At 33.5% G+C, this 22874-nt stretch overlaps 2 protein-coding genes across 5 annotated transcripts in view; both read right to left on the reverse strand.

The window, feature by feature from the left end:
• Positions 1 to 22874, reverse strand: part of LOC106133096 (uncharacterized) — a 36565-nt gene that overhangs the window by 7742 nt on the left and 5949 nt on the right. For 2 of the 4 annotated variants that reach the window (XM_060946160.1, XM_013332700.2), the window contains exons 1-2: positions 7045 to 7062; positions 477 to 598 (exon numbers count right to left, since the gene is read on the reverse strand). The exons of 1 other annotated variant lie outside the window; for it this stretch is intronic. In XM_060946160.1, the coding sequence (XP_060802143.1) occupies positions 477 to 549 (73 nt within the window). In that variant the 5' untranslated portion in view covers positions 550 to 598; positions 7045 to 7062. Of the gene's footprint in view, positions 1 to 476; positions 599 to 1707; positions 2020 to 7044; positions 7063 to 22874 lie in introns of those variants that run through there. One more of the 4 variants, XM_013332703.2, reaches the window with a different exon arrangement.
• Positions 18551 to 20332, reverse strand: LOC132902177 (piggyBac transposable element-derived protein 3-like). The gene is made up of 2 exons (XM_060946268.1): positions 20224 to 20332; positions 18551 to 19725 (listed from the first exon to the last, which is right to left on the reverse strand). The coding sequence occupies exons 1-2, from the start codon at positions 20330 to 20332 to the stop codon at positions 18551 to 18553; spliced, it is 1284 nt and encodes a 427-aa protein (XP_060802251.1).

Genomic DNA, 22874 nt, shown 5'->3' on the forward strand with positions numbered 1-22874 from the left:
GCTAGTATAAAAGATACATACTTATTATAAGCGAATATGTAACTGGAGCTATAGACTGTATGTACCTATGTACTCTGGAGAGGAGTCCGGGGTACGGCCTTGACCATGGATCCTGAATTTGGTAAGGTTTTTACACGAAGCAACTCCCATCTGACCTCCGCAACGTTTTCAGGGAAACCTAAATGCGTATTGGATCATGGTTACACATATAGTTGCCTGAACGTGCAGGTTTCCTCATGATGTTTTCCCTCACCGTAAGAGCATCGGTTAATATTCAAACTGAAATACATATCATCGAAAATAGTCATTGGTTGGATGATTGGGGTGCGATTTCAACCTGTTCCTTTTATGGGCATCACTAAGTTTAACCGGGCACTTTGCCTATTTTACCACCAACGCTTCCTATTTTGATGAATCTTAGTACAAAAATAGGTAGTTTAGACCATAAAAAAGAAAATTTGTATAGGTATACTGACCAATGCTTTGCGGGTATTCAGGAAACACAACCCCTTCATAATCCTTCGCTATATCTCGCAAATTGTCGGACATTTTACTCAATAACACCACTTTTAGCTTCCAGAAGCCATCACGTAGTTACCTTATTGTAATCGAATTATTATGATTATACCTATTTATACAACTTTTTTTTTAGTTTTGTTTTTAATTCTGTATTCGTATTTGGTCGGTAAATGGTAAATTATTATTCTCGTAAGTATATAATGTAAGAATTCAATCATAAATGCCTAACTCCTTAATAGGAAAATAGCGTCAACATCTTACACAACTGGTCATAAAAAAAATTTCAAACGAATCCAATTTCTAAGATTATGACGTCACGCAGAAATACTTCATGCCCGGCGCGAAAGTTGAACAAAATTCTACTCTATGTACAGACAGAAGTGTCAAATTCTAGGGTGTAGTTATTTTCCGGAAGCTCTATAATTGGAATGTGAATATACTGTTACGGGTGTCTTTCCCAAAAGAACAGCTTCACTCAATTCAGATCTAAAAGGTCAATAATGCTAAAGCTGCCAATGACGTGCGGCGTGACGCCCATAAAAATTTTGCACCCTTGGTGTTAAAGCCCGCTATTCGGGAAATATTTTTCACTTTTGCCTTTAAACCTGCATGTTAACCAAAAAATTCCAATACATTATCTGGACACTTGAACAGATAGTTTATCGAAGCTTAGATCGAAAAATACGTAAACAAGTATTAGACAAAATATAGGCACGACACGCCTTCGTATTAATCTTGGTAAAAACACCAAATACTCAGAAAAGATTGATCTCTTCTATTTCATGCGCAGATTTTGTAATAAGTCTATAACTGTGATTACCTGTAATTTTTGAAAATTTACTTTAAATTACAGATCTTGACCGATAAGATATGAATAGATACTATTTATATATTTAAAATTATTTTGTACGCATTTTATTCTATTAATAATTCAAAATGTCACCTAAAAACAAAATATCTTAATTTTTAATTATAGTAAAATGTATGTTTGCGGGGTAAACAGTGTAAATAATATCTAAAACATTAAGGTCAAGTTCAGCTGAATTCATATGCAAAACCTTTCTGACAAGTGATATAACAAAAAGGCCATCGACTGATCTTGCTTTATTTTTAAAACTACGCGTACTTATATAAAAAAAAATTGCCGCTCACGATTCGAAAGAATATGAGATAAATGACTTTTTTTACCTTCGTAACGTCTATCCAAAGCAAATCACCAAACTGCAAGGTTTTCGAGATCATAGCAAGTAACTAATCTAATCTCGCTGTGAGAACATATTGTAACTCAATGATAAGTTGTATCTATGAATCATAGATAACAGTTAATGAAAGTTACTCATTATCGACGTAAGCATATGCTTATTTTTGTTTATTGTTCGTGAAAATATTGATACTCAAAGTGAAAACATTTTCGTTAGTAGCGATTTACTCAGTAATACATAGATTACATGATTCAGTTGTTTTTAATTTGATTGCTAACATCATGGGGATACCGATGTGTGTTTTTTTGTAACTGGATGTGTAACCATGATATAACCTGGTTTGATGATTCCTCCGCTAGGTTCCAGAGGTTAAAAGGGTGAGTTCGTGTAATAAAACTGTCATAGTCTCTCCAGGATCTTGGGAACAGTTGGACCACTGCCTCTTCTCCAGAGAGGAAAAGACGCAACCAGGGCATGATATTTAAGCATGATGAGGTATGGGATATGTACGGCCGGACATAAAAACACCTGCTAGATAATTACGATTTTTTATAACAACAAATATAATTATACTTAATAGTGATTGTGTAGTAAAAAAATGTACGAAAAAGTTAAACTTCTTTTTCTACCGATAACAAATATCTTCCGCCATCATTCACAACTCTTGCGAAACTAATTATTCTTAAAACCATAACAATGGTAATTTGATGGCTGCATCGCACGTCCAAACAAGACCGTAATTGTTTTAATTCATGTGATCTCATTATTGTTTAAAAATGATGAGTCGGCTTGTGTATTGTAGGTAGGTACTTAATTGTAAATACAGTAAAATGTAATCTTTACATTTAGGAAAATAAAATTTACAGAATATCATATCAACGCTACCATACACTCGAGCAAACCCACAGGCGGAAGCTAGTAAGATAATGTATTTTTTTATCTATATATTTATGTACATCAAGGAAAAATACAACTAGATCTTAGGCTTAGGAGAAACTTCACGTCTTTTTCCCCTGCCGGGTAGACAGAGCCAACAGCCACAATACTCAAAGGCATATAGCCTTTGAGTATTTTTGGGTTAAAGAAATAACGATATCTTTGTGTGTACCACTTCATAACACATTTGCATGATATCATGTGTAAAAACTTTGCCATCAGTTATTGATTCAGAGATAATTTTGATACGAAAAAAATCTAAATAAAATCCTTTTTTACAATTAACAATTTTACAATACATTTCCGACACTTCACTACTTGAAATATAGCAGTTTCCTTACCAAAACTTATAAGCCGATGAGATAAAGTAAAATAAATCATTCTGAATTAAACCTTATTGTGATTGTTTTAAGGGTTACACTTCAAAATGACAACTGAGATGATAAATTATGAATGATTGAATGTCTTGAAAAACAATAGCATAAAATTTTCGATCACATGATTTATTTCTCCTGTCTTATATTTTTATAAATTACTTACGTTTCCTTAATGTCTGTCTATCCCTAATGAAAATGTGTATTCTGTAGTATGTAAACCTGTAGTACATATATAATTTAGAGTTGCCACGAATAGTGAATTGGCCGAATACCGAATACCGAATATTCGGCAACGCGGTCGGCCGAAGCGCCGAATATTCGGTACGAAATACATCCCTAAAATCTTTCCACTGCATTTATTCTGCTTTCGTGCTTCTTTTGCCATACCCAAATTTCACTCCCATACATTAATGTCGGGACCAACACGCCCTTATGCACAGCCAGTCGAGCCTTTTTGAATAGTTTCTGACTGCTCATAAAGGCATGCAAAGCTCCATTCACCATGTTCCCCGCGTTCACTCTCTTTTAAATATCATATTACACTTGCCATCTGATGTAAACTTTGATCCTAGATATACAAACTTTTTTTTAAAAAAGATACGATAGAAAGTGATCGGACTATTGAAATACATGACAGTTTCTGGAACTGCTTTGAGGAAGTCGCAACAGATAATATGCGAAATGCTAATCATGAGGTGAACGTGGAGAAGAGTGCTGTGGCAAACCAGTTGGATTTTTATTTGAAAATAGTTCGCTTAGATCGGTAGGCCGACCCTTACAAGTGGTGGTTCGCAAACGAAAAACAATTCCCAAACCTTTCGAAGTTTGCTAAAGTTTATCTTTCTTCACCTGAAAGTAGCGTGTATAGTGAAAGGTTATACGTATTTATCAAGGATAAAATGTATCCCGTTTTATGCCCAGGATAATAAGGTATAATTATACCAAGTTTCATCGAAATCGAACCGTTAGTTTTCACGTGATGCCTGAACATACAGACAGACAGATAGATAGACAAAATTTTTTTTAATCACTTATTTGGGTTTGGTATCGATCCAGTAACATCCTCTGCTATTTATTTTTTGAATATTTTCCATGCACAGAATTGACCCTTCTACAGATTATTATATGTATAGATAACTTACCACCGGTCAATTTTAATTACTAAAGTATTTTAATTTGGAAATAGATACATAATTTTGAGTAATATACGTGTCTTTTTTACATGATTTGGTATTCGGTATTCGGCCGAATAGTACCTATTATTCGGCCGAATACCGAATAGCATAAAAAGTGGCCGAATAGGCCGAATACCGAATAATTGCCGAATATTCGTGGCATCTCTAATATATATGTAGGTATGCTATTGTAGGTTTATTATAATTTAGTAGGTATGATAAAATCCTACAAGAAAATAAGAAAAAGTAAATAACATATTCGTTGGGATCTATATATGTATGTAACAGACATATATATATATATATATACGGGACAAAACTAATCATCATTCATCCGGTAATGTACTTACGAGAAATCAAAATACTATATATTACTCGTAGAATATATATGGCCGCAATAGAATCAAAAATTTTATTTGAGTCAAATACCTTCAACTTTTAAAATTGCATACCTAATTACCCACGCGATCACAGATATTCTTAAATAGATTTTGTGCTAAGCGTTTACGGGTTAAGGCTTACCCTTACCCATACCTTATTTTTGTTTACGGTGAATACAGTAAATGGGCAAAATACTTGATGGACACGCTTAGTTGGATGGCTTTATAATGCAATGAAGATACAAAGATACTGGCGGTTTGCTAGCCCGAAGAAGGAAAGGTTTTCCTTTGAATAAATAAAAAAATATATATAAATTCAAATCTTTTGAAGTGCAGCAATATCAACATTGTCTAGGTCGTTTGTTGAAATCAGTGATTAATTCCACTATCTTAACAATAATAACATACATAATTATATTCGTTATCTGTGTTATTTCGAATACCTATATTTATATAAAGATAAAGATATTGAGAAAGTCACGTTTGCTGACTTATTTATGAATAAAGGTGTGCTTTTACTGAATATTTTTTTTATTTGTTCTAATACTAAAATTTAGATATATTTCAATTAAATAATTTTGTGTAGGCCCCTTTAAATAAAAATTTGAATTTAGGCTTTAACTTTATGATTGTATGGTTTTTATTATATAGTTATACATATATGCAAAACTTATGAATGTGGATGAAGCGAAAGAAGTATGCAGATATGGTGGCAAGTGGCAAGAGGCATGATTTTATGTATGCATGCATGTATAAATGCAAAACGGCCTCTGGCGCAGCGGTAATACGCTCGTCTGTTTGCTGTGTGACACCGGAGGTCCCGGGTTCGAATCCCAGTCAGAGCATGATGTGAAACGCACTTTCTTTGATTGGTCTAGGTCTTGGATGTTTATCTAAGTATTTATTATAAAATATAGTATCGTTGAGTAACTATCTCGTAAGTAAGAAGAGTAAGTTTGTAACTTATTTCGAGGCTAAGTCAATCTGTGTAATTTGTCCCGTATATATTTATTTATAGTTTATTCCCAGAGAACTACTAGTATACTAATAGTTAACTATTATATTATTTATCGTTTAGATATTAACCCACTTTGGTGAAAAGAAGAATAGCACTCGCGTCGTACGTGAGATACTCCGTTATGGACCCGCGCACTCCACAGTTAGAACTAAAGACGTGAGATTATAAAGTTTTAACATGACACAATTGAGTTATCTGATAACGCGTGAGATCATTTTCTAGGTCGGACAAAATGATAAAATGCAGCAGGTAAGAATGATAAAACAATGTAATTCTCATAGTATTGTTTCGAAACAATAAGTATAACTTAAGTTCAAGTTATCCAGTTCTTAATCGATGGCCTCGCTTGTACAACTGAGGGTTAAAGTTGTTCGAGATTTTAAATAGTGATAATCCATTCATTTTTATGTCTATAGCGTCAGGTCAATGACTGAATGACTTCTGTTGTTATTGGATACCATTCGATATAAAAATGTGTATTACACACACGGGATTGCTTAGATGGTTTGGTCATGTCGAGAAGATGAATGAAAGTAGGTTGACGCAGCAATTATACAAAGGGAGTGTGAATGAGGCTGTTGGAATGTAAAGGCTTAGACGAAAGTAGCTTGGTCAAATCGGAGACGGTCTGGCAAAAGGTCAAGTAAAGAGTACCCGAAACCGACGAACTTGCATGAAGAGGGTTATGAAATGTGGATGAAGATAAAGAAATAAGCAGGTATCGTGGCAACTGGAAAGATGTAGTCTCTGCCTACCCCTCCGGGAAAGAGGTGTGATTTACACATGTATGCACTTATCACAGATTCCAGTATAATTTTTGTTTATGTTTTTCCACAAGTCTGGCCCTTTCTTAGAATATGTTAGAAAAATAATTAATTACGGATTAGATAGAGCCAACGGTCTTGGAAAGGGTTGAAGACCATAATCCGCTGGATTACTTAAAGATATAGAATTCAGATAACATCAGGTTGGAAACCCATGTCCTAAATGAAAATCTGATTATTGTTTAACTTTAACAATTTGCACGGCAAGTGAAGCAGCTATGTCTGTATAACCTACTTGTTCTAATTTCTTTAAAATTGTATTTAATATTATGACATATTAAATAACCTTATATTTGTGTACCTATAAACCATATGTAATTAATATATTATTTAAGTATGTAGTAAATATATAGAGATAGCTTAAATATATAAGTTTAGTACAATATTCGAGAGAAACACGAGAAGAAACTTCAATGGTAATGTTATTCTGAAAATCCTACATAACAGATAATATTATACGTTTACAACAACACATAAATGAAAAATTTTTTATGTATTATTAAAACACAATAAAATTTATTTGTTTATGTTTTACGCATACACTTTCACTGTTTAAATTAACGCATTTTTAATGACCAAATACGAACACGGTTTGTAAATAATTAAGTAATACTTTAACGAGGTATTTTTCACACGTAGATAGTTCGGAAGAACCTGAGACACTGAGTAAGTATACCTATTCATTGTTATCATATCATATCAGTCACTCTGACATAAGCCTTGTGACATAAAAATACTTGTATGTTGTAGCTCAGTGAACAGTCATACGGAACAAACAATATCTAATGTCTTAGGCTTAGAATTTTTCTAACATACATGTTTACTTATATATATATCAAAGATATTTCCAACATTTAATGTTTGTTGAGTGACTTTCAGTAGAGCAAAAAAGGTCGTTGTCGTATCAATTAATCATACATATATAAATCACGCTTCTTTCCCGGAGTGGTAGGCAGAGACTACATCTTTCCACTTGCCACGATCTCTGCTTACTTCTTAAGCTTCATCCATATTTCATAACTCTCTTCATACAAGCTCTCTTAATTTTTTGGGATAGTTATTCAAGGGACAGAGATTTCATAAAACAGTAGATTCTGTAACATGTCACAGTTTGATTAGATATAGATCAATTTTATCAATTTTTAGAAGTATGTATATACGTCAAATGCATCAATATAGAATTGACTGAAAAAGATTTTCCATGCACAGATAAAATGCAATCGCGTTTAGCGTGGTAAGTTCAGTGGCTGGAAAGATTTTATGTTTTAAATATAACTTACCATAGATATTTGGTTATATTTAGGGTACCTAATCTGTTTAAATTTTGTCTGTTTTTGAAATACGAATAAAACAATAATAATTGTTCCGAATTAGGTACCTACCCTAAATAAAAAGATTGAGAGCAAAATTAATATTCAAACAGACTTCATTTTCTGACCAAAGTTATGTTGCAAATTGATGTGTATTCAAACAATATTCTTGTCAGACCACATTACTGAATTTTTATTAACTTTCTGGGCTGTACAATAATATCAATTAAAGAAAGTATTCAACTACTTACACATAAAAGCCTATTACAAGATACCATCAACCTTCAAGAGTATTTTTATTACAATAGGTAGGTACGTGGTAAGATTCAAATCAAACCCCATTGAATAGCTACGCATGACAAAATTAGTCGCGTTAAGTCGCCGTGAACGTAATGTCAAAGATTAAATAACCGACTTTAATCTTTGACCTACTTAAAAGTCAATGCCTCTGTGAGTATTTTAGCAAAATGTATGAGGTTTCAATAAATCTTATTTTAAATTGTTCTTGTTATGCAATATCTAAGTCTTTTTTATTGCTCTTTATAGCCTTCATTACATTGCAACTCAGAACATGGGTATCGTTTTACCGAAAATCCGAGGGATACGTTTCCCTGCGTGTTTATTTATTTATGGGTTTTATGTACATGCACACATTTCTTTATTACAATAAAATTTTACTTAAAAATTAGTGTCTTTCTTCAAATTGAAGAAAAATAAAAGAAGATTAAATGAGACACTCATTTTACACAGTATTAAGTAATAGTCAACAATCTATACTAATATTATAAAGCTGAAGAGTTTGTTTTGTTTGTTTGTTTGTTTGTTTAAACGCGCTAATCTCAGAAACTACTGAACCGATTTGAATAATTCTTTCACTGTTAGGTAGTCTATTTATCGAGGAAGGCTATAGGCTACATTTTATCCCGGATTTCCTACGGGAAACGTCAACAATGCAGGTGAAAGTTGAATGAGTCGGCCATCTGCGAGCTTTCCACGCGAACGCTGCGCAAACCAACAAAGATATAGTAAAACAATGTACTAAAGATGTGAAGTACTCATTTTTTGCCACAAAAAAGTCCGCGAGAGCATATATCTATCTCTTAAGGTTTACTTACAATAACCACTTTTATGTTCATTTTTTAAGATTATTTTTTCATTATAAACATAAGTTATTTTGAAACCAATTTTCTTTAATTCAGTATTAATCCTTATCCAAATAAATATGTTTATTACTTTCAGCTTTTCATGTAGACTAAAATTGCCATTTACAGTATATAAATCAGACGAATAGGTTTTGAGATATAGTCGTTATAAGCAATTTGCAGCGAAACATTTAATACGGCGAACCAGCGTTTTTTCTAATACGCGTGACAGCCTGACAAAATAACTATTCCACGCGGACGAAGTCGCGGGCACAGCTAGTGTGTTATATATATATTGTCTATCTTGTATGCACTGTACATAAATACGTTAATTACAACTAGTAAAGCTTATCATCAACCCCAGAAACAATAAGGTTATGTTCACGCGCATATTTTATTAAAAAGATAGGTACCGTAAATATAACCGATGAAATCAGAATTTTATTCCTAATACCTACTTAGTACGCCATTGAGTTTTTATAAACACTTTAGTGAATATTCTTGTACAATAAATACAACACGGATCTCTAAATTTAAAAAAAAATGTATATGAAAGAAGCCTTAATAAGGTACACGCATACAATTATTTTGCGCGTAGGCATACAACTGAGGATATGTAAAGTGGTTACTCTGTGCCGTTAATCTCCGTAATATTCATGGTAAACAGATGAAAGATAATAGCATAGCTCACTGTTCTGTGCTATAATTACAGAACACTTTTCTAAGCAAAGTCGGTTTAAGTGTAACGTTTCGCTTTCGACTCCATCGTCATATGTTTCTAAAGCAAGAAGTGAAATTTCGGTAGAAAATGTTTACAATGCGTTTTCATTTGTCTTTATTCTAATTACCCTCTAGAATTGTTATACAGATTTACCTGTACTTATTAAAATTTCTCATTTATTATTACGATTTCTAAAACATGCAAAATATTTATTTTAACAGTTTAATTTACCTACCTACTGTTTTGATATACCTACCCAGTTTAGTATAAAATTATTTCTTTATAAGTATTTAAAGATAAGGAGAAAACATAAAAATATTGTAACATGTGACGCATAAAACCTTGTCAATATTTGTAGTACTTACCTACAATTTCATAATATGGTACATAGGTACATCGCGACGAACGAAGAAATCTTATTAACTTTTTCAGTGAGTCTTACTGGCATCACTTTTAGTAGAAAATTATTTATCTTTTAATATTTATTAATTTTTATATCATAAATATAACTTTACTATAAAAATGATGTTTCGCCCGTAATATATCTTTTCATTAATATTTATTGTTTCGCATCAAATGTTTAATGTATTTCTAGAGAGTAAAAATTCGCAAAATTGCCTTTAGAAAATCGCTAATCAAATACTTAATTGCAGGTTTGCTGCGTCTCCTTGTCTAGTTGTAAATGTACTTACTAATCGACTAAGTATACATTTATGTATTACTAGAAAATGAAAATACACAGATTTCACTTTAAATAATCTATTTTTTATTTTCTTTACAAGTCGGTCTGATTAAATGACGGCTATCATTTAATCTGAATAAAATATAATTTAAAACATCCATAGTAAATTCAATCTATAGATTAGACATGTCTAATCTATAGATATACTAGAGGCCGCCCGCGACTTCGTCCGTATGGAAACCCTATCAATTCCGCGGGAACTCCGAGATAAAAAGTCTATATGTTATTCTGGGTCTTCAGCTACTTACATACCAAATTTCATCGTAATCGATTCGGTAGTTTTTGCGTGAAAGAGTAACAAACATCCATACTGACATCCTGACATACTTACAAACTTTCGCATTTATAATATTAGTAGGATTGACTATATCACGAATACTAATACGAGTATGTTCAATTTCTCGCCACAGCGTAGCGTCCGACAGCTCCCTGCTGCTGACATATCAATTATCTGGGGATTCGGTGCATATTTCATTAATGCTAGCATTACATACTCAGACGCATAGGACTCGGGTTTATCAATACTCACACAATATTCGTGAATTTATGCATGGAACATTTACTAACGTGTCTTTTAGTCTCGTGTGAGTAATCATAAAGAGAAAATATTGTTTTTTGTATGTCTGTAACAAATAAACTAAAAAAATACTGGATAGATTTTATACGAAATTTGGCATAGACATAGAATAGACGTTTGGAAGTCGAATGATTGTTTTTCTGGAATTTCTACGGGAATGAAGCCCCGCGCTAAAGCTAGTATCTAATTAAATCGTAGGCGAGTCGTATCCTTATATGGTACTTACATATATAATTTCCATATAATTAAAAAAATTCAAATTTTTGGTATCTTTAGTTAATGAAAAAGGATAAAAATAATGCACTTTTTTATTTTCTATTTAATAATCTATGCGTTTGTTATAATCTGTATCTGTTGTAGATTTATTTACAAAATCACAGAGCGACTACCGTGGGAACGTATGCATAGACAATGTGTTAAACATATGTCAATGAACTTGTAATTGTAAACATTGTATATCCACCGAAGATTTAACTAAGCAAGGTTGGGTGGAATTAGACTAAGTGCAGTAAAACAATTGGGTAGGTACCTAATGATAATTTTTCTTGTCAACTTCTTACTTTTTTGGGAATATGTCATAAAATAATGTCATGAGATTAATGAAAATCATTTAAGGTTTTAATTATGTTTTAAATATGCAATTTAAATAAATGTCTACATCGACTTGTTTTTAAGGAACTCATGATAACTTACCGTTATGTTTACCTATGTGATATGTATGCACAGCACAGAGTCTGCGTTTCAATAACCGCATGATACTAACTAAATAACTAGATACTTAATAAAATCGATAAATAATAAAACACCTCCTCTCAACTCTCAACATAGTTCAACTTCGAGATTAAGTGCAACAATGCAATAATTCAACTAATCGTTTTCCCAGTAACAGGCGAAAGCATCGATTAAGTTCTATTCGATTTGCGATTAACGCATCGGTAATTATAATTATTAATCTTAATGCGATTGGTAATTATGTGAGGATTTGCTCTCGCACATCGATATATTGGATATTGAATTGCATTATATTGAGTTTGCGGTGTAGGTAGTTGAATCGGTTAGATAAATGAGATTTTGGTTAAGCCGTTGTGTGAATTAAATCACTATTAATGATGATTTGATACCAAATAGTTATACCTATTGGAATATATACTCGGTTAACGATTTTGATGATTCGTTTGTCATCATGCCCTGGCGGGGATTCAAACCCGCAATCTGATAACACAAACAAGCAAATTATCGCCAGAGGCCGTCTTATAAGTGGCATAATGGTCTTGAGTACATTGAAAGAGGACAGTCCGAAATTCCGATGGGAATCATTCTACGCGGGTGAAGCCTCGGGCATTCATTAGTTTTTCGCATAACGATAAAAGAAATACTCCTCAAACTCGAAGTGTAAGTTTACAATTGACTTTCGTTCTCTATCGCGTGCGAGACTACAATGAAAGAATTACCATTTTTGTATGTAGAAGCAAAAACTCGGTAGGTAATTCCCGCTAATTCGATTATGTACTGAATCAATTATGAGAATTATGTAAGCAATGCTGGATAGTTTTACAGAGTTGAACGATTTTAAATTATAGTGCATTGAACACACCCAATTCTACGGGAGTTGGGTGTGATTGACTGACTCACAACGCACGGTCTGACCCAGCAGTTTACTGGATCTAGAAACTTTAAATTTGTCATGTAAGTCCCTTATGTAGTCTACGGGGTCTTTAAGATAGGATTTCCAGGAAATAACGGAATTATTAAAATATGTCGTGTGGTTTCCGGCACTTTGGAATAAGACCGCTCCATTTCTTTCCCATGGATGACGGTTTTATGGATTCATCTAGGAGATAGGCTTATAAACTTGAGATGTTTCTTTTAGACGATGGGCTAGCGACCTGTGACTATTGAATCCTAATTCCAACACTACGCCATACAGCTAAACGTGTTCTTATAGTTTTTGCAAGACTGTTGGCTCTGTCTACCTTATGAGGGATGAAGGTGTGATCATATGTTTGTATGTTAACGGGATTTTTCGTTTAAATTCGGGCGCGGATGTCCTCTAGTATGTCTATAAAAATTATTTACCGACTTACATTGTTCGTAGGTATGTTCTCTTGCATGTACTTACCTTACCAATTATTCGCTAGTTAATTTTATTATACACTTAATAAAGAAATTAGTGAAAAATTTTATGACAATAATCACGATAGAAGGTAATCAAGTTTGCATGAATGTGATTTCGTTTCTCAGTTACTAAGATAGATAGAATCATTATAAAATTTTTACACTTGAATGTGAATAATGTTGATTTCATGAACGTAATTTTACTTTATTGTTTCATTATTTACATTGTTGTAAAAGTTTCGACAAAGGGATAAAAAAGTACACCTATAGTTTCTTTTAAATATTCCTCACTGAATCAGAGGTCGAAATTCTATAAAATATATCTATAAACATGTCTTTCGATTTAAAAAAAACATCATAAATGGACAATTTCAAAAGAATGGATGAGAAATGATGATTAAGCCTAATTTTGAATCTTAAATTCATAGCACCCTTCTTTTTACTCCAAGTAGATTTCATCTCATAAATTTGAACATCGGATAACTTTCACTGGGGATACAAACAGACAAACAGAGGTATTGTTAGACACTCGATAGTTCCAACACTCAATACTGAAAGGAAAAAATGAACGTCACGGTAGAACACCAAATATGGATTTCCGCGCCCTAAATTGAAGGCGGAGGCGACTTTATGAAGGAATATAATCTAGCCGTGTGGTTCCCGGCACAAATAAAAAAAAGAATATGACCACTCCATCTCGTTCCCATGGATGTCGTAAAAGGCGACTAAGGGATAGGCTTATAAACTTGGGATTTTTCTTTTAGGCGATGGGCTAGCAACCCGTCACTATTTGAATCTCAATTCTATCATCTCCTATTATATATATTCTATCATCAAAGCCAAACAGCTGAATGTGGCCTATCAGTCTTTTCAAGACTGTTGGCTCTGTCTACCCCGTAAGGGACAAAGACGTGATCATATGTATGTATGTATAATCTAATAGCTGTCCCTGAGGCTGTTTTGGGAGGGAATTTCGGTATAAAAGTACCCTTCATCATAGTCTGTATAGTAGTTTTTGCGTCAAAAAGTAACAGACACACATCTTTAAAATTTTCGTATTAGACGTCAAATTGATTACTCCTAGTGTTAAATTATCTATTAAATAATGTTCAGGCAAAATAAGGTTAATTTATCGACATTGAAAATATGTAGGCGTTTCTAAAACTAATGTGGAATTGCGACGACTTGAAAAATATCTTATTTAAATAACATATATACATGCTTACAACTTTTTGAACTTCCCTTAAATCAATAATTGAGGTACACTATTTAAATACAAATCCCTTTCATTAGAATTCTACTAATTAGATATTTTCGAATTAGATATAAAGACAGAATGACTACAATATTTACTATAGCATCTTTAATATACACGAATTTATAAAGTCGTCATAAAGGTGTGTTATATCAGCAAGTGGAAAGAGGTAGTCTCTGCCTTCGCCTCCGGGAAAGAGGCGTGATTTTATGTATGTATGTATATCAGTATATACTCGTACGTGTACATATACACATATACGACATATGTATATACAGGGCGACTTTTAATTCAACTGCATAAATTTAACTGTTAAGTGTACTCATCTAAAGGATATTTAAAAACGTTGAAAGAAAAATATCGGTTCATATTTCAGAAAGTACGAAAAAAAATAAAAGTATCAAAATCCACGATCCTAAATACATTATATCACCCCGGGCGGCGGAAAAGCGACACGTAAGATTCAGAAGTCAACGACACAATTCATTCAGAGCTGAGCGATCACGACAACTCTGTACTTTACTTGATCTTGATACTAGAAAAATAATTTATTTTTCAGACATTTATTCACATGTTTAGTTTTAATTTCTTTTTGTAGTATTGGTCTTTAATAAAGCGTGTGACGTAGTTTTTGAGGGTTATTTAAATGTGAAAATGATGACGTTTAATTTAAATAAAAATAGGCTCAAACCACGAGGAAGCATGGGTATAGTCTATGTTTAAAAGGATGCCGTTGTTTAAAATGTCAACCTGTATATACGTATATATGTCGGTCGTCATACATGACCTTTTCACTCGCTGTTCGCTTATCACCGAAACACCTAAGAATCCGTGTCGAATGACAAAAGTAAACACGAACACAATCGTGATCAATGATCATCTGTGTCCGGAACGTGATATTTTGTTGATTCTATTTTCTAGCTCAGCATTCACACTTGCGTCTAACGGGTAAAGTGTGAATCACTTTAATCTACAAAAGTAACTATATGGTAATGCAAACAGTTTACGGAAATCTTGAAAAAATGTCCCGTATATACTTATTATTATTTAATTATTTATCTTGAAAAAAAATATCCGTTGAACAGTACCTACCTGATTGTATTAATGGAAATTCCCTTTTTTGAAAGAAGTATGCAGGGACTTTGGCAATTTATACATTTAGCTCCTGCCTAAATTCAAATTCAAATTTTAAACTTATATAACTGATGTTCATAGTAGTCTACACCTCCTAGCCTACTAGCTTAAGCGTATCCCTTAGTCGCCTTTTACGACATCCATGGTAAAGAGAAGGAGTGGTCCTATTCTTGTTTTTTATTGGTGCCGAGAACCACACGGCACTTTTTTTTTAATTTTACATAGTCATAGATTAGTCCTAGGTTTAGTGTGTGTTGACGATCGTGATACTAAAAATGTTCATCGAAAGTTATTATTTTGTATAATAAAGTTTAAATAAATAAATATTATTTAAACTTTATTATACAAAATACACTTATAATATATGTATGACATGGACTTAATGCTAGAAGCATTATCTACCAGTCAACCATTGGGTCTGACAAAGTTACTTGACTTCGACAACACAAAACAAAAACAGTGAATAAGGCTACGCTATCTTATTTAACACTACAACCTGTTTGATCCACAGCTAGTTTAATAAAACAAAAAGTAAACATGGCTAATTATAAAAGTCATGATTTTTTATCAACAAGAAAAGAACTGCCTTGATCAGTTTTTGCCTAGCCAATGTAACTACTATGGATCTGATTTCTACTTACCTACTGTAATTACTCGATTTGTATAAATAAATCTATTAAACACAACCAAAGCGAAGAAAATAATTGTTAGGTCGAGGCGGATACCGAAGAACAATTAGTATTAATTCTTTTTACTTTTTATAGCAAAGAAAGAATCGAAGACGAGTCTTTAATAAAATTAAGAGGCTTTCAGTCGCAGTGGAAATAATGTTTTTTCGCTATTTGAACAATATGTGTTTTGTGTGTGTATAATATGTTTGGGGTTGGTTTCCAGTCATGTCAAGAAAAGGTTTCCTTTCACCGACATGTGAATTACATACAAATATTCACGTCTATATTCCTTATGGGGTAGATAGAGCCAACAGTCTTGAAAAGGCTGGATGGCCACTTTCGCAGCTGCATGGCTTAATAATGGAATTGCGATTCACATAGTGACAGCTTGCTAGCCTACAAGACGAATCACAAGTTATTTAGCTTTTCTCTTAGTCGCCTATTACGATATCCATGGGAAATATTTAAAATGCCAGGAACCAACAGCACATTATGAATGTTTTATCTTTCAGGAAAAGAATAGGACCACTCCATCTCGTTTCCATGAATGTTGTAAAAGGCGACTAAGAAATAGGCTTATGAACTTGGGATTCTTCTTTTAGGCGACAGGCTAGCAACCTGTCACTATTTGAATCTCAATTCTATTATTAAGCCAAATAGCTCAATGTGGCCTATCAGTCTTTTCAAGACTGTTGGCTCTGTCTACCTCGCAAGGGATATAGACGTGATTATATGTATGCATGTAGGAAAAAACTGATGCTAACATCATAATTCCGAGAAATAAATTGGTAAAGTTTTTATAGCAACCATTTGCCTCACACGTTGAGAATTTCGTTTGTTTAGTCCTCTTTATTTTTAGGAAGATACCTACATCAACTTTACGGGGTAGGCAGAGTCATTGGTCTTGACAAGACTCGAAGGCTTCGTAAGTGATAGAGAGATGAAGTGATACAGCTATCCTTTTCTCATCTGGTAGAAACTTCGAAATGCGCTTTATTTATTTTTTCATGCATCATTTCAATCCCATTTCAAAATCGATTTCACGGCTTCAGTCCGACCTAAATCGATAATCGCGTAAAAACTTTGTATTGAATGCGGATCGTTTTGGAAACGAATTCTAGATTATGTTTGAATGACTACCTATCGATTATAATGGATTACTTAATTTTGTAATCGACATAGTTAAAGAAATAACTGTTATTGGAGTTGTGTAACAGAGCGTATTACAACAAAGTGAAAGATACAAAGGAAGCCATATTACAATGAATGAAACAGTGCCGTGTTGATGCTGGCACTTTAAAATAGAACAATATTTACCATCATCCTATGGATGGCGTTAAAGGCGACTAAGGATTTCATCACATTCAGTGCTGGTAAGCGAAGTGTGCCAGCTAATTTTCTTTCTGCGCAGATTCTTCTTTTGGTCAATGGCCTAGCAACCCTCACTAATAATATATGAACCTTGTTTTTTTGTTTGTATCTTTGAAGCACATAAAAAAAAAATGAGGAAGAAACCACAATGGGGATAAGTCCGCCAGGATTTATCCATCTTATAGTCGTACGTCATATTAACGAAGATTCTTTTGTGTTGTGAGTGTATTAAGAAAGGATTTTATTAAGAAACTAGCTGTGTTCGCGACTTCGTCCGCGTGGAATAGTTATTTTGGGCATCATTGAAGCCTTCAAGGATATGTAATTAACCCCATTTTTTTCACATTTTCCATTTTTTTCTTTGCTCCTAATAGTTGCAGCATGATGTTATATAGCCTAAACCCTTCCTCGATAAATGGTCTATTCAACGCAAAAAGAATTTTTCAATTCGAACCAGTAGTTCTTGAGATTAGCGCGTTCAACCAAACAAACTCTGCCGCTTTATAATTTTATTAAAGAAAGAAAGAAGAAATTAAGGCTGTAAGGTCTGAATTTCAACAGAAAATTATTTAGACAGAGTCTCAATTTTGAACATAACGGGATTTTTCCGAAAACCGCGCATTCTAGTTGTAAGTAAAATAGTAATACGTGAACTATGACTAAGTATTACTGTAATATTTTTTAAGGTGAGGTCTTCTATTTGCCCATTAAACAAAGCCATAAGATAAGCTATCAGGGCAGGAATGTTTGTAAGAATATGTGTAATTGAGTTTATATTATTTGTTTTAACCCTACAAGGCACGATTTTTTTTTTCTTTTCGAGTAAAATGTATGTTATATAGTTTACCACTAGAAGTCCGGGAAAAATAATAAAAAAAATCAAAACCAAATATTAACGTAGAAATATATTTTTTTTATTTGGTTCCCGCTGAGGTACATTGTGCCTTAATACTACTTTTTGGCATCGAATCAGTACAAATGGACTACCCCACTTTGATTAATACAACATGTTTTATAATTATCATTGTAAGCCCTTAAAAAGAAAAAAAAATATAATAAACGAAATAAAATTATAACAGTGCTATTGATGGAAATTCCGAAAGCAATTTTTATCTTTATAGAAGCAAAGTTCCACACGACATTTTTCACATGTAATGAAAGTTTTGCCTTTGCATCCGGGATATTTACAGCGTTGACGTTTCAAACCCCAAATAGGATAATGTTCAAACCCATCACTTCTGACATCAGGAGGAGGCAGGATTGCAGTATTACGCTTAGTCCTTTTCAGCTCAATTTCAGTAGACGCAGATGATGGTCTACCTCTTTTCTTGTTCATCGATAGACCAGACATACAGAGACTTTTTGCAACTTCAAACTTGAAGTCTCTCAGTTTTAGAGGGGTTGGTGTCCCGTTCTGCTCTCCAACTCGTCTGTATAGCAACCAACTATTTATAACCACAACATCTAGAAGGTGGTAAAATAATCTCAAATACCATTTTCTGGTTCTTATTTTTATTTTATATTTACCCAGAAATGAGTCGAGCAGATCGACACCTCCCATGTGCTGATTATAAATTTTCACTATTTGAGGACAATCAACATAAATATATTTTTTAGCTTTTTTGCAATATCTCTTCACTTGATGTACTGGCTCTCGTCCCACAAACGATGATGAGAGCACAACTGGCTTGTTATCGTACCACATTATAGTAGCAATCTCTGTGTCATCAACATTAGCCACCCATTCCTCGGAGGATCCCCTATCGATCTTATCTTTTTTCAGATCTTTTAGAGATGGTATGTTTAGATCTTTTCCCAACCGACCTTTGTTCAGGGTTCCCAATGATTGTATACCTTGTTTTGACAAATATGAAATTAATTCTGGCGATGTGTAATAATTATCAAAGTATAATTTATATTGTTGGTCTCTGGGTATGAACCTTGCTAGACGTACGACAATATTTGCGCTTGCTCCTAAGTCTGGTTCAGTTGAGGATCTAAGATTAGGATCATTCTCCATCCCCGAATAAATTTCAAAGTCGTAAGCAAACCCACGATCATCGCAAAGTATGAACAGCTTATACCCCCATTTATGTGGCTTGTTCGGAAGGTATTGTCGTAGAAAATTTGAAGCCTTTGTCGCACACATCTGCTCATCGACTGACAACGCTTCTCTTTTTGGTATACTTTGACACTTTTTCTTCAGTGTTTCCAATAAAGGCCTGATTTTGTGTAGACGATCATAGCCTGGCGAACCTGAAGGTGGTTGCAATGAATTATCATTAAAATGTAAGTACTGGCAGATTTTTTTGAAATAATTAATTGGCATTGTCTCCATTATCAACGGTATGCCCAGTTCACTTGCCCAATACATTCGTATATTTGGCAGTGGTGCTAAGCTCATGGTCAAACATATACCTAAAAACTTTTTTAACTCTGACACTGAAATATGAAATGGCTTCGAAACATTTTTTTGGATGCTAAATTTGTACATTTCTTCTGTGATGTGTTCTAATAATTCATTATCAAAAAACCATAGAAAATATTGTAAGGGTGTTTCAAATTGTGAAATCGATGGCGGTAAAATTGTGTTTCCAGTAAACTGAGGCAGAACTGGTTGAAAAGACTTCTTTTTCCAGATGAACTTCCTTTTTTTTCTTTGAGAGCAAGAGACCTTGGTTTTAGTTCTGTTAGATGTGGCAATACTCACAAAAGTCGAAGATTGTCTGGCTGTTGGTGACGGTTGAACAATACCTGCAGTGGGCTCTGAAATTGCACCCGAAGTACTGGGTCGAGGGCTTGGTTCATGTCTGTTTTCGTGACTTGTATCTTCATTAGTAGAAGGACATTGATTTGCTTCCATGTCATTAAGTGATTCTGGCAAATGTCTAAGAGTGGATCGTAATCTTTCAGTATCTTCATCACTGTCGGCTGCAGAAGAATCTTCGCCATCTTCGCTACCCGATGGTATAGTCAAGAAATGTATAATTTCTTCCTCAAATAATCTTTTTCTAGCCATAATCTAAAAAAAAAATATATATTCGTCAGTAAAATACCGATAGTACGTATTGGTAAAAAGGAAGACTAAGGCACAGTGTACCGTATCTGGAACGTTCAAATAAATGGATTTTTTTCTTACATAAATTACAACAATACAAAAACTAACTTACCCGAGTCAAAGTGAACACTATTATAAAACTACAATAATTTTTTTACTGTCCAAAACTCCAATAAAACAACTTTTATATTTTTTTCAATATGTGGAATTAATGAACTCGCGACGACACCCCGAATTTGAAGTTCTGTTCTTTGCCTAGTGACCGATACCGCCATCTATGCCAAACTATCTGTATTACGTAATCGCTATACTAGTAAAGTTTCTACAAAAACCCAACAGAAGTCTATATCAGTTTTAATAAACGTGTAGGGAACCTTTTCTATGAGTGTTCCCGATGAGTCACTGAGTGCCTTGTAGGGTTAAAGTTATCATTACTTTACACTGCCCAAATTTAGATAGTACCTACCTACTTCAGTAGTAAGTTTTTGTTCATCAATTGTCCAAATGTTATATGATTTTTTAATTAATAGAGCTCTTAAACGTCTCATCTAAACAGTCTGGTAGTTAGAAAAATCTATAAATCTCAATATTTCTCAGAATTTTTTTTTTTCAGAACTAAATTTCCATTTATTTCTAAGAAGATTGGTCACTAAAATAATAAGGAGATAAAACGTTAAGAGGTAACAAATAACACACAAACCCACTTTTGTATAAATTGGGCACTTGCGCTGCATATAAGTATATATTTTATTATACATACATACGTTTGAACACGTCTTTATCCTTTGCAAGGTAGACAAAGCCAACAGTGATGAAAAGCTTGATAGGCCACCTTCAGCTATAAGACTCTATGATGGAATCGATATTCAAATAGTGACAGGTTGCTAGCCCATCGTTCAAAAAATTTATCTTTAGTTGATAAGCCTTACCTTTAGTCACCTTTTTCGACATTCATGGAAAAGATATTCAAATTCAAAATTCAAAAAAATTCAAAATTCAAAATTCAAAATTTTTATTCATTATTATAGGATATTATTATATCGCTTAATAATTGTCGTATGGTTTAACAACTTGGTTGACGTCAAATAAATTACTTAAAAACTAAGTTTACTGCCGCTTCCAAGGCGTCAGTGCAGAAGAAGCGGTAACAAACAATATGAAGTGATACTAATCTGAAGTGCCGGAAATCACACGGCATTTCTATAATTCTACTTTAATATTTCTTTCTACGGTCCAACAGTGGAATCGTCGAGGCGAAAAAAAAGATGCAAGATTTTTTGCTGCAACTGAATCTTTCCAAGTCACAAGCCAGGCTTTTAAAACGTGCTAGACTAGATCTTTCCTCAAATTGATATTGAGCATCGTACCGATGATCTACATTACTAATAAGAGCGATGGATGAAACGAAATATATTTTTTGTTTCAAGGCGGTGTTGTTCGAAATTGCCGTATCATTTAACAATGATTGCACTGGATTCATTCGGGAGGCACAGGTTCAGATCTTACCTTAGGCTGGTTAATGGATGAACCGATGACTCTGTTCTGTTTTAGGTTTTAATTTAAATGCTAACCGATGCTATTAGTGGGAGATACTTCGTAAAGAAACATACATAATATTCAGGCAAGTGTAACTATCAGCCAATAATGATTATCTCAAAACTAGCTTACAATAATTAGTAGAAATAAGAACACAGTAAAGTCTATCGTACTTATTGCTTATTGCTATTTGCTCTAGGAATCAAGTGCCGTGTGGTTCCCGGTGCCAATAGAAAAAAGAATAGGACCATTCCATCCTTTACCCATGGATATTCTAAAAGGCGACTAAGGGATAGGCTTATGAACTAGGGATTATATAAAAGCTATCAAGGCTTTCAAGGCTTTGTACTAAGAGTTTGTTATCATTCGTATTTTCATAATTGGTGATATCCAACTTTCACTTTCAACTTTGTAAAAATAAGCCTTTTCTATTTCATCAGGCTTGTTTAACAACTTTACTGTAAAATATATTTTTTGTATTAGTCTCTTATTATAAATGGGTTTTGAAGTCTTCTTTTGAAGTATTCATTTCAATAATATCTACTTTTAAAACCAACCTCTTTCTAAGATTTTTCAAAACAACTACTTAATAGTTCACAGCTAACTCAAAGTTATCAACAAGTACGAACGCATGTTCATTTCAAACTTTACCTGAATGGTTTAAGAGTTTAGTCTAGTGTTCTTTAATTAAAGTCTACGTTCAAAACCGACCTCTTTCTAAGATTTCACAAAACCACTTAAGAGTCCACAGCTCATTGAGCGAAGTCAACAAGATGGATCGAGTTGGGCAAATGTTCAGAATTACCATTGT

This window comes from Amyelois transitella, chromosome 10 (assembly GCF_032362555.1).
Source record: "Amyelois transitella isolate CPQ chromosome 10, ilAmyTran1.1, whole genome shotgun sequence".
Classification (NCBI taxonomy): Eukaryota; Metazoa; Arthropoda; class Insecta; order Lepidoptera; family Pyralidae; genus Amyelois; species Amyelois transitella.

Coding starts and splice junctions, on each gene's coding strand:
- LOC132902177 (XM_060946268.1), bottom strand. CDS start 20,332: ATGGAAGCAAATCAATGTCCTTCTACTAATGAAGATACAAGTCACGAA. Junction 19,726..20,223: donor AATTTCAGAGCCCACTGCAG/GTATTGTTCAAC, acceptor AACCACCTTCAG/GTTCGCCAGGCTATGATCGT.